General features: G+C 42.4%; 1 protein-coding gene across 1 annotated transcript; it reads left to right on the forward strand.

Annotated features, from left to right (window-relative positions):
• Positions 1-9,395: 9,395 nt before the first annotated feature.
• On the forward strand, positions 9,396-17,270 carry LOC109874142 (fibroblast growth factor 13). The gene is made up of 5 exons (XM_020465943.2): positions 9,396-10,405; positions 11,051-11,161; positions 11,603-11,706; positions 14,081-14,279; positions 15,514-17,270. The coding sequence occupies exons 1-5, from the start codon at positions 10,204-10,206 to the stop codon at positions 15,654-15,656; spliced, it is 759 nt and encodes a 252-aa protein (XP_020321532.1). The 5' UTR covers positions 9,396-10,203; the 3' UTR covers positions 15,657-17,270.
• Positions 17,271-18,747: the final 1,477 nt, after the last annotated feature.

Below are 18,747 nucleotides of genomic sequence, written 5' to 3' on the forward strand. Positions count from 1 at the left end.
ATGACCGCTCTCAACAAATCAAGTCAGCAGCTTTGTTTAGGCTTAACGACCAGTAGGACTAGCCTACGGTCAAATAGACTACCCTTTGTGTTTTTGTTCCACAGAGCCCCAGCTGATGATTTCTTAACTGGAACCGCTTTATGGAATCTGCTATTTCGAAAGAGAACTAGTGTGGCGTTGTTCTGCTGAGTTGAAGTTTCATTGTGGGATTTCCAAACCCAAGACAGGGCTCTATCTCCATGAGCCCGAAAACGGCAAAACAAGTGACTAAAGAGGAAAAGGAACATGCAACCAGAGGTGAGTAAGTAGCCTACTTAAATTACAGCATTTATGTAGCTTTTTGGAACGCTTTATACGTCACTTTAACTGACATTTAGGGGTTTAACATAATGTCGGTTAATTATCTTTTAATTAGACTAATTCAGTCCCCTCATCAATAATTTAATATCACAACGGTTTTGACTATTAATAAGGCTATCTAAACTCAGTCGATACAATTATACAAATAACAGGGGGAAACGAATGGATAAAAATGTGAACAGTGTAGGCTAAACAGAATATGTACTGTGCGTGGATTTTAGCAGTGGCGAGAATATGACGGTATGGGCGTGAAACGAGAGAGAGACACCCAGTCTGTTATGCCAACTGTAAGTGCCATAACAGACAAGAAACAGAAGAGCAAGTAGACCGCGAGCTCTCACTGGTTTCACTACAGGGAGTACAGCGAGCTTTCATAATAACCTCACAGTTATACAATAGAAGAAGAAAAAAGTTCATTCATATGATTTCAGGAAATTAGGAAAATAAAAGCACATAATGCCATCAGATTACATTGCCATAACTTTTAATAATAGGGTAAATGTCATTAAAAATACATATTTAATCATGGTGGGCACTGCAGGCACCTCAGAGACTCCAGGTAATTGTAGCTATTCAGACTCCGGGTAAATCAAAACCGTTGTCCAGTAAGGATGCAACAAAACATCTCTCTCTCTCACTCTCTTTCACTCACTCCCTCTTTCACTCTTTCTGCCCCCCCCCCCCCCCCCCCCCCCCCCTCCTCTCTGGTAAAAGGTTAGATGTCATTTAGCCAATTTCTAAGGATCCCAAAGGATCTTGAATTTTTAGACTATGGAGCAGATTAAGTTGGTGTAGACATAAACTAATTAAAGTTTATTGAATCATGTGAATTAAGGAGGTTAAATAAAGTGCAGATAAAGCCACAGAAAGGTTGATAAACATGAGGATTTATAAGTTGAGATGATGGAACTTTTAATTGCCTTTTCCTTAGAGGAAAGTAACATTTAGGTATCTGTGGTAATGTTTCAGCTCAACATCCATATTGGACATTCAAGACAGACTGTCAAAGGGGTATTGTTTTTCTGTGTCAGACTCCAACATCTTGCATAAACAAAGGTTTTGTATTTTTGTTCCATATGAATTGTTGTGCTAATGCCCTGTTCTATGCTGTAGACACGAAAACAAGTGACTGTCAGGTTAATCTTAAAGTTAATTGACAGTACAAACTACCTTATTCTAGATTGTTAGGCGACAGATGGGGCTCTATCTCTGACCATAGCCACAGCTGGCCCTAGGGCTGCAAAATTGCTGTCTCTCAATGCACACCGATCATGTCTGGACACTAACATAGCCATCCTGTCAGCTTATCATGTGCATTAAAGTGTAGGAAGCTGGGGATAAAATAACTTACCATAACTTAACTACACACATATATTTTTCTTTCTGATTGAAACAGTTGCACCTTCATTTATGCCATCTGATCATTTACAGTGCCTGCGGAAATTCAGACACCTTGACTTTGTCCACATTTTGTTAGTTTACAGCCTTATTCTAAAATAGATTAAATAAAAAAACATCCTCGGTAATCTACACACAGTACCCCATAATGACAAAGCAAAAACTGTTGAAAAAAAAAAAAGGTTTTCAAATGTATATATATAGATGATAGATATATATATATACAACTGATACCTTATTTACCTAAGTATTCAGATCCTTGGCTATGAGACTTGAAATTGAGCTCAGGTGCATCCGGTTGCCATTGATCATCCTTGAGATGTTTCTACAACTTGGAGTCCACCTGTGTTAAATTCAATTGATTGGACATGATTTGGAAAGGCACACACCTGTCTATGTAAGGTCCCACAGTTGACAGTGCATGTCAGAGCTAAAACCAAGCCATGAGGCCGAAGGAATTGTCCGTAGAGCTCCGAGATAGGATTGTGTCGTGGCACAGATCTGGGGAAGGGTACCAAAAAAAGCTATGCAGAACACAGTGGCCTCCATCATTCTTAAATGGATGAAGTTTGGAACCACCAAGACTCTTCCTAGAGCTGGCCACCCGGCCAAACTGAGCAATCAGGGGAGAAGGGCCTTTGTCAGGGAGGTGACCAAGAACCCAATGGTCACTCTGACAGATCTCTAGAGTTCCTCTGTGGAGATGGGAGAACCTTCCAGAAGGACAACCATCTCTGTAGCATTCCAACAATCAGGCCTTTATGGTAGAGTGGCCAGACGGAAGCCAATCCTCAGTGAAAGGCACACGACAGCCCGCTTGGGCCAAAAGGCACCTAAAGACCCTCAGACCATGGAAAATGTTTTAAAAAAGATTGAACTCTTTGGCCTGAATGCGAAGCGTCACTTCTGGATGAAACTTGGCACAATCCCTACAGTGAAGTATGGTGGTGGCAGTATCATGCTGTGTGGATCTTTTTCAGCGGAAGGGACTGGGAGACTAGTTAGGATCGGGGTAAAGATGAACAGAGCAAAGTACAGGGAGATCCTTGATGAAAACTTGCTCCAGAGCACTCAGTACCTCAAACTGGGGCGAAGGTTCACCTTCCAACAGGGAAACGACCCTAAGCACACAGCCAAGACAAAGCAGGAGTGGCTCGGGACAAGTCTCTGAAGTTCCTTGAGTAGCCTGAAAATAGCCGTGCAGCGACGATCCCCATCCAACCTGACAGATTTTGAAAGGATCTGCAGAGAAGAATGGGGGAAACTCCCCTAATACACTGTCAAAGGTGCTTCAACGAAGTACTGAGTAACGTGTCTGAATACTTATGTAAATGTGATACTTCATTTTTTATGAATTAGCAATAATGTCTAAAATCCTGTTTTTGCTTTGTCATTATGGGGTATTGTATGTAGATTGATGAGGGGGAAAAAACATTTTAATCCATTTTTGAATTTTATTTTACCTTTATTTTACTAGGCAAGTCAGTTAAGAACAAATTCTTATTTTCAATGACGGCCTAGGAACAGTGGGTTAACTGCCTGTTCAGGGGCAGAACGACAGATTTGTACCTTGTCAGCTTGGGGATTAGAATTTGCAACCTTTCGGTTACTAGTCCAACGCTCTAACCACTAGGCTACCCTGCCGCCCCGTAACGTAACAAAATGTGGAAAAAGTCAATGGGTCTGAATACATTCCAAAGGCACTATATCTCAAAGACAAAGCAAAATGTATCAGAGGAATCAAGGCTTTTATTGAGGACATTTAAATTCAATTTTGGGCCACCCAACCCCCACCCAGCATTTGTACTAAAACCCCTCTGTCCAATGTCCTTCACCACAGGCCCTGCTAGTAAACTTTCACATGGCAGGAGCTCCATCGACACATGTCTTGGCAGCATACTCACTCATCCTCAGTACTGGCAGTGCCACTTCACATGTTGCAGTCCAAGTGGTGTACATTACATTCAGAAGAAAGATGCTCAGGCAAGAGATAATTAATATTGGTGTTGTTCCTTTATCTTGCAGGATATTCTGCTGTCTCCGGTGAGAGGCTTATAGACATCAATAATGTGTCAGTTTCTCACTGCGTGTACAGTATGTGTATTGGTAGTGCACAATCTAACTCCTACTAACTTTATGGTAGTCTTTACTATAACCACAGCGCAAGATGTCGCCTTAAGTACCCTGCATTATGTTCTGTTGCTGCAGGACTCTAGCTTCTCATCTGTGGATGTGGTGATTATTGAGTCTCCCTGCCATAATACGTGTTACAAAATCTTCTGCTGTCGATTGAAGAAAGCCATCCGAATGGGAAGAGAAATCTCTCCTGAAGGTTTGTCAACAAAAAGGTTATGTTTGCATCTGGTTTGGCTTTTTGATATAGGGCTTTGGGTTTTGCTTGAATTCAAGCTTTCCTTTGAATGACATGTTGATGTCATTCACCAGGATTATTATGTCCCCTTTCACAGCAGTGGAATCCCCTACCCCCAGCCTGCATGCCCCCCCATTACTGCAGTATACAGAGTACATTACTCAGTTTTATTACTCTTACATGCATGTGTGCGCTTGTGCAATATAGCTGAATAGGCTGTGAAAAGAAGTATTGCCATGTACAGTATTTGGTTGAATCTTTCAGAAATGGATCTGATTCTGAATGTTGCAAACACAAAGATTCTACCACAACTGCATTCACAATCTGCACTCCACACAAAAAAAGATCCGCTTCTGATGATGATAATTTTATTGATGTGATGTTGACCCGTGCTAGACACAACAAACTGCCAACATCCAGAACAGATTTGATTCTGATTCCTTCTGCCCTGCCCTCAAGTGCTTCACAACAATCACCTTGGATTTCACAACTGAGTCGGTGTCTCTCTTCTGCATGTCCGTGTCTCAATGGTGCTGGAAGCAGCACAGTAAACCTTCAATGCTTTTTTCCTTCATGGGAGAAGTACTAAGGGATGATTTCTTGTAACACATTATATGAACGTGTGCAGAGCTCTGGGCCCGTATTAATAAAGCATCTCAGAGCTCTGGGTCTGTATTAATAAAGCATCTCAGAGCTCTGGGTCTGTATTAATAAAGCATCTCAGAGCTCTGGGTCTGTATTAATAAAGCATCTCAGAGCTCTGGGTCTGTATTCATAAAGCTTCTCAGAGCTCTGGGCCCGTATTAATAAAGCTTCTCAGAGCTCTGGGTCTGTATTCATAAAGCTTCTCAGAGCTCTGGGCCCGTATTAATAAAGCTTCTCAGAGCTCTGGGTCTGTATTAATAAAGCATCTCAGAGCTCTGGGTCTGTATTAATAAAGCTTCTCAGAGCTCTGGGCCCGTATTAATAAAGCTTCTCAGAGCTCTGGGTCTGTATTCATAAAGCTTCTCAGAGCTCTGGGTCTGTATTCATAAAGCTTCTCAGAGCTCTGGGTCTGTATTCATAAAGCGTCTCAGAGCTCTGGGTCTGTATTCATAAAGCTTCTCAGAGCTCTGGGCCCGTATTAATAAAGCTTCTCAGAGCTCTGGGTCTGTATTCATAAAGCTTCTCAGAGCTCTGGGCCCGTATTAATAAAGCTTCTCAGAGCTCTGGGTCTGTATTAATAAAGCTTCTCAGAGCTCTGGGTCTGTATTCATAAAGCTTCTCAGAGCTCTGGGTCTGTATTCATAAAGCTTCTCAGAGCTCTGGGTCTGTATTCATAAAGCTTCTCAGAGCTCTGGGTCTGTATTCATAAAGCGTCTCAGAGCTCTGGGTCTGTATTCATAAAGCTTCTCAGAGCTCTGGGCCCGTATTAATAAAGCTTCTCAGAGCTCTGGGTCTGTATTCATAAAGCTTCTCAGAGCTCTGGGCCCGTATTAATTAAGCTTCTCAGAGCTCTGGGTCTGTATTCATAAAGCTTCTCAGAGCTCTGGGTCTGTATTCATAAAGCGTCTCAGAGCTCTGGGTCTGTATTCATAAAGCTTCTCAGAGCTCTGGGCCCGTATTCATAAAGCTTCTCAGAGCTCTGGGTCTGTATTCATAAAGCTTCTCAGAGCTCTGGGTCTGTATTCATAAAGCTTCTCAGAGCTCTGGGCCCTTATTCATAAAGCTTCTCAGAGCTCTGGGTCTGTATTCATAAAGCTTCTCAGAGCTCTGGGTCTGTATTCATAAAGCTTCTCAGAGCTCTGGGCCCTTATTCATAAAGCTTGTCAGAGCTCTGGGCCTGTATTCATAAAGTGTCTCAGAGTCGGGGTGCATCTCGGATCAGATTCCCCCTGTCCATATAATCTTAATCAAAAAGGCAAAACTGATCCTTGATCAGTACTCCTACTCTGAGCCACTTTATGAGGGAGAGGTAGAGGTCACTCCTATTTAACTTTCATTTGGCTCCATCTACTGGAGAGTATTCAAGTATAAAGAGGGACAACTCAACAGAGAGAAGTTACCATCAGTTTGTGATGCTCATGCTTCACATAACATAGCTTTCCCTTTGATGCTGGTGTCCCTGATATAGCCTATCTTGCAAATACAATATGTAGACTAAAGGATTGGAATTGGATTGGAAAATAATGCCCCTGCCCTGAGATGAGATTATGGGAAATTGTTTCTGGAAGCTGACTATTGTTTCTACCTTGAAGCTTTTCCCAATGACTGTGGAAATGATGTTTGTAAGAGTGGTCAGTTAGTCTTTAGAACGTTACCTAATAATAGACAGGGTCATAATATGCCTGCGTCATATAGATTGTCGTTTATATATTAAATACCCTTCTCCCTGGACTAATTAGGACTGATTTTAATCTAATGCTTGAAAAGCTAATTTTATTTTGATAATTTCTCTAATGCAAAACCGTTATGATTCACCATGATGACGATCATCTTCATGTCTAAACAGATTATTTGGGGTCGTAACAGGATGGATGCTAATATAATCGTCCAGCGCAGTAGGCCTAGGAACACTCTTCTTCATTACTTCAGTATCTTATTAGCTGCTGATCAAATCTTTAAGGGTGGGGGATTGCTTTGCGTCAGTTTTCTTTCCTTGCCTGTTTTATTAATGTTGTAGGAGAATTCTATGTAATGGAGACCTGCGGTCTATTGGATGTTTATCAATTCAGCCATGAAGACATCAATGTCACAGTCCATAACATTCGCCATTTACAGTATTTTTAACGCCGGGGTGAATAAAATGAACATTTGCCATAACAAAGAATAGACTTCTAAGCCATTATAGGCTATTTGATGTTTGTAAAGGGGTTCCCTTATCTTCCCGCACACCAGCGTAGGCTACAGTGGCCCAGTAATGGACGTTTTTGGCCGATCAGCGATGCCTTGGGATAAATCATTAATGAGCATTCCTGAAGACATAATGGCCTTCCACTAATGCGTTATAATGATCTCCTATCACAACCACGTGCACGGAGTTAATGGATGGAATGCCTTTGAGAATTCTCCGTTTAAACTTCGAAAAGTCCTCTCCCGTTTCAGTGTGCATATCGGGAAGAGCTAAAACATTAACACAGAGCTCCTCCTTGGCTCCGCGAAGCATGACTTTCCCTCTCCGGAGATCAACATCAGGTGCGCTCATTTAAATACATTTTATTATTAAAAGATAGACTAATCTTTACGTTTTTTAAATAAAATACAAAAAAAGGCGTTTTGTTTTGAAAGGAGGCCCAGGTCAATTCAATCAAATATTAGGCCAAGCCTACTGATGCCCTCGCCTAATGCTCATGTGAGCATGGATTGAAGTAGTCCCCCCAACCCGGTGTTGATCTTAAAGGTTACGGTCCAAAGAGCTGATGTAGTGACATTCCCTGTCGAATATAATTTAATAGGTGTTTCACAGAAATAGAAGTGTACTTTTGCGCTGTCTAAGGTGCTGAAGTTATAAGTGACGCTCCCTGTCCAAGGTGCTGAATTAAGTGACGCTCCCTGTCCAAGGTGCTGACGTTATAAGTGATACATTTGATAAATTTGTTTGCTTTCCTGCGATATTTTATGTAAACAAAATGGAACTGTTCAAAGTTGAGTTGTTGTTGTTGTTGTTTCTGCGGTTGCTATTTTTAACTGTTGACAAGAGATTGCAAGAATTTTTAGCAATGTGTGAGTGATTCTTTATGAAATGCAGGTGGCGCAATTGAAGATATTATCTGGGCAATATCTTCAGCAAAAGGGCCAAAGAGAGAGGGCAATTGAACACCAAAGGAAAGGAAACTGATACTCAAAACAACGAGATTTATAGCACGAATGAAGCAAGACCTATAATTTTATAGCCTAATACTAAAACGGTTATAATAGGGGAAAGTTCTAATAATCTATGGGTAAATGTCAAATCAAATCAAATTTTATTTGTCACATACACATGGTTAGCAGATGTTAATGCGAGTGTAGCGAAATGCTTGTGCTTCTAGTTCCGACAATGCAGTAATAACCAACAAGTAATCTAACTAACAATTCCAAAACTACTGTCTTATACACACAAGTGTAAGGGGATAAAGAATATGATGGTACAGAGCGGCATAGGCAAGATGCAGTAGATGGTATCGAGTACAGTATATACATATGAGATGAGTATGTAAACAAAGTGGCATAGTTAAAGTGGCTAGTGATACATGTATTACATAGAGATGCAGTAGATGATATAGAGTACAGTATATACGTATACATATGAGATGAATAATGTAGGGTATGTAAACATTATATTAGGTAGCATTGTTTAAAGTGGCTAGTGATATATTTTACATAATTTCCCATCAATTCCCATTATTAAAATGGCTGGAGTTGAGTCAGTGTGTTGGCAGCAGCCACTCAATGTTAGTGGTGGCTGTTTAACAGTCTGATGGCCGTGAGATGGAAGCTGTTTTTCAGTCTCTCGGTCCCAGCTTTGATGCACCTGTACTGACCTCGCCTTCTGGATGATAGCGGGGTGAACAGGCAGTGGCTCGGGTGGTTGTTGTTTATTTCACATTCAGTTTCAATCACAAATAGTATTGCTTATGCTTTAATTATTAATCCAAATTTTAAAAAGTCGTCACTCATTGATCCCCTATCAACTTTCATCTATTTTTTAGGTCAAATCATACTCAAATCAACGATTTGTTATTGTTGATGTCGTTGACGTTATTGTTGTTATTGCCGTTTTATTTGTACTCTTCTTATTTTATTATATTGGATGAAAGGTTAATTCAATTCAGGATAGGCCTAAATGCCGCCAAATCCGACACCACAACAAAACGTCAATGCATTTCAATCTGATGACAGATGTGGTTGTTACCTGACTCAAGAGAGGCAACAGACAGATGTTACCCCAAGATGAAGACCCCCACCAAAGCCTTTCTTGAGTCCGAGTTTATGTTCTCAGCGCTTCGGAGAGCACCAATTTAAGCCTCTCGAACGTATAGGCTATTATGCAGATTCACTTTACATGGCCGCAGCCCTATTGGAGAGGCGACAGGGGGTCTGAATGAGCTTAATCTGCCGAAAAACAAGTTCGTTTTAGCAGAAAGCACTAATCTAGGAACACCTCCCTCCCTTGATTATTTTTGCCATTAGACCATAGGGTGCTATCAGTGATCTTCTGTTCTCCCTGTATTTATATCATGCGACGATTTATTTCTGTGTTTTGCATCAGCGTGTCATGCCTTGCCTGTCACATGCCGATATTCAGTTACGAAGATGCCTGCAAAAAGCGCCCGCAGTTTCTCCTAATGCATTTTGTTCAGACTCCTATGCCGCAATTCATATCGCAGAGGTGGAAGGAATAGTAGCGGAATCTCTGCACCAAAATGAAGCAAGACCTCCCCCTCTCGCTCCCTCTCTCTCGCCATAGCCTAACATATATGAGTGTTATACCACGTGGCGCTAACAGCCTTTACTGTAAGTCATACTGTAGGTTATGTGGCATTGGCTCCAAACCTGAGGAGAGGATTTGCTTGCGGTTGCTGCATTAATGGCACACACAACTATGACAAGAGTTGTTTCATTGATTGAAAAGCATTTTGAGGACTACATTTTTCTCACGGAGGTTGGATGGATGCACCACAGCGGGTGTGCACGCTTGAGAAGCTGCAGTGATCAACAACAAATCGAATGTATAAATTGGAGAGGCTAGCTGTTGATTCACAGCTGAAGGCGCACGAACCCATTGGGCACAGACGTCAATTCAACGTCTATTCCATGTTGGTTCAACGCAATTGCATTGCATTGGCATTGAATTGACGTGGAAACAACGTTGATTAAACCAGTGTGTGTCAGTGGGAGGTTTGTCTGCTCGGAATATCCTGTATCTTTTTCTCCAGCTGTGACAATAAAACTATAATGACTTTGTTACGCACTTTAAGGATATAATGGATTATTTGGTTTGCATAAAAACAATACTGCTTAGATTTCATTGGATAATATTCATTATTTGGTGAGTGGTGAATATAGAATTTTCTTCTGGGACGTTTTGCCATCACTAAACCGCCAAACTGGCTATGGCCGCTGCGATCGCCAGCTCCCTCATTCGGCAAAAGAGGGAGCGGGAGCGGGAGAAGGCGAATGCCTGCCGCTGCGCAAGCAGTCCGAATATTTGCAAAGCAGGGGACAGGGGACCCTGTGAGAAACCGAGCAAGCTGAACGTGTTCTCACGCGTCAAACTCTTTGGCTCTAAGAAACGGAAGAGAATAAGTCGACCAGGTGTGCTCTTGAGTGTGATTTCTCGACATAACACAATAACTGTCATCATCATAATCATCATCACCAACAATTCGAACACCACGAACACTTCCATCCTCTCCCATTTTAAATTTGAAGACCTCAGAGTAATGGCACATCTGTCCAAATTGTGATGGTATAATATAAGAAATACATTATTTGACTATCTATCCATCAACCTGTCGTGATCCTGCAAGTCCATGCACTCATCAATGAATTACCTCACTCTAACACATGACACTGTCATCATCGGAAAAGTGCACAACATATTCACACTGCCATGGTTCTGTTGTGCATTATATTATCATCTTAACAAGAATGACATTCAAAGTACAGTGTCAGTGTACAGTATCCAGACAGGTAGATTACCTGTTTTTGAAACTATGAATGAGCTTGATATTGCATGGCCAGCCACCACTATCCCAGGTACCCATCACACTGTTTTGGGTTTGTGCCACAGTGTGATGTCTATGGGATGCCTGAGGTTTCTCTGGTATTTTACTACTGACTGTGTGTGAAGCAGTAGAAAACGAGCTAGTATAATTGGACTATAGACTTGGTATATGTCCAATATCTCCTCTCTTCCCTCTCCTCCTGTTCTCACATTCTTCCCTGTTGTCTCCCCAGAGCCCCAGCTCAAGGGGATAGTGACGAGGCTGTACAGCCGCACAGGCTTCTGCCTTCAGATGCAGGCTGATGGAACCATCGATGGAACGAAGGACGAGGACAACAGCTATGGTAGGACTATGTGTTTTTGCCTTGAATTCGTTCATATTTCAGATGATTGTGATATAGAATTCAAGAAGAGAGAATAGTCAACTTCACCTCTTTTGCTCAATGTTTTCTGTAGCTCTATGTTCGCTACTACATCTCCAGTAGAATGTTTCTCTTATATTGTCTACACGCATAAAAAAGGTCCTATCTAGAACCGAAAAGGGTTCTTCGACTGTCCCCATAGGAGAACCCTTTGAATAACCCTTTTTGGTTCCAGGTAGAACTATTTTGGTTCCAGGTAGAACCCTTTTGAGTTCCATGTAGAAGCCTTTACACAGAGGGTTCTTCATGGAACCAAAAAGTATTCTACCTGGAACCAAACATGGTTCTCCTATAGGGACAACAGAAGAACCCTGTTTTCTAAAAGTGTACTACCTACCCTCTCTTTTTTATTCCACATTGCAGCTGTGTTCAACCTCATTCCTGTTGGGCTGCGAGTGGTGGCCATCCAGGGGGTTCAGACCAAGCTTTACCTAGCCATGAACAACGACGGCTTCCTCTACACTTCGGTGAGTCTCACTTTACATTTTAGTCATTTAGCAGACACTCTTATCCAGGGTTAAGTGCCTTGCTCAAGGGCACATCAACAGATTATTCACCTCATCGTCTTGGGATTCAAACCAGCAACCTTTCGCTTACTGGCCAAACACTCTTAACTGCTAGGCTACCTGCCGACTCCTTTGTGTCTTCTACATACTTCCCTAGTTAGGCTTCCATGTGGCAGGATCACATTATAAACATGGTGGGTCGAGCCCTGAATGCTGATTGGCTGACAGCTGTGGTATATCAGATAGTATACCACGGTATGACAAAACATTTATTTTTACTGCTCTAATTGGTAACCAGTTTATAGTAACAATAAGGCACCTCGGGATTTTGTGGTATTGGGGTAATATACAGCGGTTGTGTCTTGCCTAAGAACAGCCCTTAGCCATGGTATATTGGCTATATACCACAAACCCCTGAGCTGCCTTTTTGTTTAAGTATACTACTACCTGTGTTACTGAGCTAATTGATTACGTTGAAGGTCACCTTAACTGTCATGTTAATTATATTTAAGCATCAATTGTTGGTGTGAAAACCAAAGTGACTGGAGTGATGACTAAGGTCAGTAGTTGTGCAGTAGTTGCTGTTGCGAGTGTTGCAGTGGCCACCACATTGTGTTTTTAACTTGTAATAGCGATCTTGTCCCTCTGTTTATGTCTCCATTGGTAACCTGGGGGCCATCTTTACGAGAGGGCTGGTTTGTATTCTGGGGAGTTGGAAGTTACCATGGAGACACATGAGTATGGAAATGCTCTCTGAAGTTGGGATTGTTTCAGCTCTGGTGAGGTCATTTAGCAATCTGGTTGGAAAAATACAGCATGGGCTGAATGTTAGACAGCGTATTTAGATTCAGTCTGTTTATTTAGCTAAGTTGCCTAAAGCCTAGCCTGTGTGCATGTGTGTGAGTGTGTATGATTGGATGTGAGTGTGTTTGTGCGTGCGTGTGTGTGCGTGCGTGCGTGCGTGCATGCCAATGATTGGATGTGTGTGTGTTTGTGCACGTGTGTGTATGCGTATGATTGGATGTGGGTGTGCATGTGTGTGTGCGTGTGTGTGCGTGCATATGATTGGATGTGGGTGTGTGTGTGCGTGTGTGTGCATATGAATGGATGTGAGTGTGTGTGGTGCGTGTGCGTATGATTGGATGTCGGTGTGTTTGTGTGTGGGTGCGTGTTTGTGTGTGCGTGTTTTTGCATGCACGTGTGTGTGTTTGTGTGCGTGCATGTGATTGGATGTGGGTGTGTTTGTGTGTATGTGTGTGTGTGTGCGTGCGTGCATGTGTGCGTGGGTGTGTGTGTGCGAGCGAGTGTGTGATTGGATGTGGGTATATGTATTATCACCATAGACATTGGTGTCTCTTGCAGAATGAGGTTTTGTATCGATCTTTGCCAATTAAAGTATTGACCTTTGACCTTTGTCTGGCAATTGAATGAGTCTGTGTTTTCAAACTGTGCAGGTGAAAAGTAATCAGCTCGCCACAACAATCTGAGCTGTTAGAGTGATGGATGAGCAAGCTGTAAGAGTGATGGACATTCCCATAGTCTGACATTCCCATCATAGGCCTGTTCACACAGTATGGCAAGCGAGTTTAATTCAGCTCATCAGTCAACTGATGTTTTCACAACTCAATTCTGAAAGCGACCAGTTGTAAGGGATGTCTTACTGCAGATTTGCAGCTGAGCACTTTGCGGCAGGCCTATGCCGTTTAGCAGCTGGGCACTTTGCGGCAGGCCTATGCCGTTTAGCAGCTGGGCACTTTGTGGCAGGCCTATGCTGATTAGCAGCTGGGCACTTTTGGGCCTGCATATGCTGTTTAGCAGCTGGGCACTTTGCAGCAGGCCTATGCTGATTAGCAGCTGGGCACTTTGGGGCCTGCCTATGCTGTTTAGCAGCTGGGCACTTTGGGGCCTGTCTATGCTGTTTAGCAGCTGGGCACTTTGGGGCCTGTCTATGTTGATTAGCAGCTGGGCACTTTAGGGCCTGCCTATGCTGTTTAGCAGCTGGGCACTTTGGGGCAGGCCTATGCTGATTTGTAAACTGTGCCCGTAAAAGGTTCCCAACCATAGAAATGGAATTGGTCCCAACTTTTAGTACAGCCTTCTGGACAGATTCTGGTAGTGCTTCATGCCAGGTAGTTAGTCCATCCCTTCTGTCCTCATTCACTTCCCTTTGGACATTTGATATGAATGGATAGCCTGGGTGAGAGGGAAATGGCTGAAACTAAGTGAAGCTTTCTTTCTTTCTCTCCCTCTCTTTCTATCCCTTTCTGTTTCTTATCTCTTTATTTCTCTCACATTCACACTCCTGTCTTTATCGCCTCTCTGTCTCCCTCTTTAGGAACACTTCACCCCGGAGTGTAAGTTCAAGGAGTCAGTGTTTGAGAACTACTACGTGACCTACTCCTCCATGCTCTACAGACAGCAGCAGTCTGGCAGGGCCTGGTACCTTGGCCTCAATAAAGAGGGAGTCATCATGAAAGGGAACCATGTGAAGAAGAATAAACCATCAGGCCACTTCATCCCCAAGCCACTGAAAGGTGAGTGGGTCTTACTCTAAGGCAGGGGTGGGCAATTCCAGTCCTCGAAGGCCTGATTGGTGTCACATCTTTGCCCCAGCCCCAGCAAACACACCTGACTCCAATAATCACCTAATCATGAACTTCAGTTTAGAATGACATTTGATCAGCTGTGTGTGACACCAATCAGGCCCTCGAGGAGTTGCCCACCCCTGCTCTAAGGCGTCCACATGCTTCCCAGCTGAAACCGTTTGGAAGGGTTGGTGCATATATTATGATGACGTTTTGTGACGTTTTTGTTTGTTTTGGACTTTTTGGGGGACTGTTCAGCACACAAAAATTTTTCTGGAGACAAGCCGAAGTCGGTAGCTGAAGTCTACGCCCCTTCGTTGGTGATTGGTCAACAGTAGGGATTCTTCAATAAAGTCTGTTGTCATTCAACAAGAGAAAAATCATTTTTTCATGCACATTTTTTCATTGAGAAATACTGCAGCAAAAATCTTAGATGTAAAAGTGCACGACTAAGATTACCTCGACAAAAACGTCAAAATTAATGACAGCAATTTACATATCAGATTTCTTGAGTTATATTAATTCAGACTATTTTGAGGAAGTGTATACTGGCTATGGCGTCTCAAAATGGACAAACTGTAAGGGGTGACGCCGGACAGGAGAAGCAGGTTCGGGAACAGACAAGGAAACAAGACAGGAACAGCGTCGGAACCCGGGTAACACGGACATGAGACAATTAATCCTGAACCAGGGAACAGAGCTTTGGAACAGACAGATATTGAGAAGGTAATGACACAAGTAATTGAGTCCACGTGAGTTCAATGATCACTGATGCGCATGACGGAGGAAAGGCAGGTGTGCGTACTGATGGTGGCTTGAGTGCGTAATGCTGGGGATCCTGGCGCCCTAGAGCGCCGGGGGAGGAGGAGCGGGAGCAGGCGTAACACATACAGTACTATTGCCACTTTTTTTCTTATTTTTCAAGCTAATGTCTTTTAAGGGAGCCCGAATGGAAGCATGCTTACGTCTTTACTCTGAGAGGCTGTGAGTGGGTCTTACTCTGTGTGTGTTGAAGGTTGTTGAGGTAACTGTTGAAGTTACGGGCCTTGTTAGAAAGACTCCCCCTAGTATATCGTTGCATTTTACAGAAGAATATCATGTTTGTTAAAGGCTCTGCACAATACAGATAACCAGAGTTGATCTTTACCAAACTTGACACCCTATCTGCTTCTTTGTCTTCCAGTTGCCATGTACAGGGAACCCTCTCTCCATGATCTGACCGAGTTCTCCCACTCCGGCAGCGGTACTCCCACCAAGAGCCGTAGTGCATCAGCCCTGCTGAACGGAGGAGGGAAGACACTGAGCCAGAACGAGCAGTCCACATAGCTGTGGTGGTCAGCGTCAGGCAGAGGGCGGTTCTCACTGTAAGCAGACTCAACTGATCCTCATCAAACTGAACAGGTGGAGAGGAAGCAAATTAGCTTAGCTTAGTGTGTACTGAAACCACTGTGACAGACTATGACATCATCAATTAAATAAATCCATGAGCGAGCTTCTGCGGGTCAACTTTGCTATGAACTTCGATACGAAAAGCCATTTTGCTGGTCTGGAATTTATATTCTTCCTTGTATTCTTGAGCATATGTAGTGTATTACCAATGTATATCTCTCTGAAGGTCTTGAGAGGGAGAGTTACTGGTCAGTATTTATGTGGTCCATCAACTGTTGCTTTCATGCCTCCTAAAAAAAGCCTTTTTGTGTGTTTGAGTCCAAGGTGTACCTATCTGCAAGCCTTCTGCCTCGTCTACCATATAAATTGCTTGCCAGCTATACTGATTGCGAATTTTTTTTCCTGTGTACCAAAGAGTCAAGCGTGTTTCTCTAGTTTTACTCAAGGCAAAGAAAGAAAGGAAGAAAGAAATGTAATCACAAGCATAGGCCAATTCCTAAATCTGTCTTACCTACTACTAAAACGACACACTGTGTAGTGTGTACCAATTGTACTACAAACTGTGTAGTGTGTACCAATCGTACTACAAACTGTGTAGTGTGTACCAATCGTACTACAAACTGTGTAGTGTGTACCAATCGTACTACATACTATTTAGAACGTACTGTTTAGTAAACATTTATGCAGTAAGCACCAAATATCAATATACTAGGCTCCCATACTGAGAATGCATCATCTAATGCACAATTGCGTTGTTTTCCGACATTCATTCGTTTTGGTACAACCCATCCCCCCCTTTTCTGATTATCAGCTGATATGTTGTCAAACACACGTGGATCTAAAAAGACTCATCTCTTCCTCACTAGCATGACATCCTGGCATTTAAAGCATTTTCAAAATGAAAGGTTCTATTTTGGCATACCCATCAGTCTACGAGTTACAACACAAGGAGACGAGGGTTAATCAGACACGGACAATGTGTGGTCTACAGCAACTTGTTTTAATAATACAATAGAGAAGCAGAGTAGTTGTTTAAAAACTTATGTCAACCCTTTTACAGTATTGTGTCATTAGTAGTCTCCTTTGACAAACTATAAACAACATTTCATATGGTATTTAGATGTATTCAGTCATTTGTTTGTGTGTGTGTGTGTGAAAGGATATTAACATAATCCTTGATTTTTTTCTCACCATCAAATGGGGATTATTAGTGAAATTGAGGGCTCTTACAGATTAAATGATTGTTTGTATTCTCCTGCATTGTTTTTTCCCCCCGGAGCCGAATAGATGCTTATGTCTATCATTTTGATTGATTGATTGACACTATTATTGCATGGAAGACTGTGGACCTCTGGGAAATAGCAGCATGATGTACTGTAGGTCTACTATGCTTATTATCTACCTGTTTTGGACGCTGTGCTCCAGTCTATACCAGACTACAAGTGAATGATCCACAGAGCACAGATACACTTTTAATCTGGTACCTTCTTGCAGTAGGTTATTTGTTGTTCTAACGAAAATGCACTGAATAAAATGTTTATAAGGAAATACGATTTTTGTTAAATTGTGCTTTATTTTTGTCCTTCTTTCCCACCTGTTGATATTGGCTCCACCCCAGGCATGAAAGGGTTATTCATTAATCCACCATCATATGGATGGTATAGCTAGATCATCATCAATTAATCCCTAGGGAACTGAGCCCATACTCATTCACAAAGCATCTCAGAGTATGAGTGCTGATCCAGGACCAGTTTTGTATTTTCATCATAATGAATAAGATTATATGGGCAGGGGGGACCTGATCCTAGATCAGGACTCTTGCTCTGAGATGGTTTGTGAATTAATGTGATTAGGCCATTTTGCTGTGGTGCTAGCTAGAGGCTGAAAGGCCAATAATATTGATCGTAATGATGCCTCACATGTTGAAATACAAGGCCTTCTCGACAGGAGAGTGACTGAGCCAATCAGAGTGGAGCTCAATTCTAGAGCTCTGCTTGAGATGGTATAGACAGTACAAACACTATTATAAATGAGAGAGAGGGAGGAGAGAGAGAAAGGGTGCAGGAGAAATTGTGCAGTCTAAAGAACATTTGGTTATGCATGTCTATTCGCCATAGAAAGAAAGAAATGCAGTACAAATGTGAGGCGAGCTCTTCAGTGCAGGGTGGGTGGAGAAAGCATAGCAGCACAAGGTAAAAAACACAGCAGTAGTGGGCTGCGGGTCCTGACAGAGATCATTATAGCTTCGGTATTTTCATTGCTGCCGGTGGGAGAGGGCGGACCGACGACTGGAATGACAATATGTTTTGTTGTCCCGCAGTTTATCTGGAAACGGTTGTCTTCCTGATTTGTATCCGTTAGCCTACGCCTATGTATTGTATTAAAAGCACACCTTTGTCGCAATTATTCAGACACTCAGAATTCGCTGCTTCAACTTCAATAGCCTACCTCTCCTCTCAATGTCGTCTCTATCTCTCCTAGTTGGGCGTTCGAGATCAAGTGCGCGTAGTAGCCTATATGTGTGGTCTCATTGAAATAGAGTAGGCTGCCTATGCATGGGCGGAGAATCACGTGGCAGTTACCTTTCCAAGGAAATTAACTTAAATATGATTAGACTAGTTTAATACAGTGTCTTAAATGTTGATAATGAAAAGAAGTGCAGGGCGCTCAACCGACGTGAGCCGAGGTGCAATCCAAAAATGTGATCATTAGAAAGGAGAAGTCGCAGGGCGCGCAATGGCCACCATAGTGAGCGAGCTTTGCGCCTTTTTATTTTCCAGAAATATTGATTACCCATTTATTTGTCTCTGCCTGCAAATCGTCCCGCTCCTAAAAGGTAGGGTATATCATATACAGTTGAAGTCGGAAGTTTACATGCACCTTAGCCAAAAACATTTAAACTCAGTTTTTCACAATTCCTGACATTTAATCCTAGTAAAAATTCCCCATTTTAGGTCAGTTAGGATCTTATTTTAAGAATGTGAAATGGCAGAATAATAGTAGAGATAATTATTTATTTCAGCTTATA

This window comes from Oncorhynchus kisutch, linkage group LG29 (assembly GCF_002021735.2).
Source record: "Oncorhynchus kisutch isolate 150728-3 linkage group LG29, Okis_V2, whole genome shotgun sequence".
NCBI lineage: Eukaryota > Metazoa > Chordata > Actinopteri > Salmoniformes > Salmonidae > Oncorhynchus > Oncorhynchus kisutch.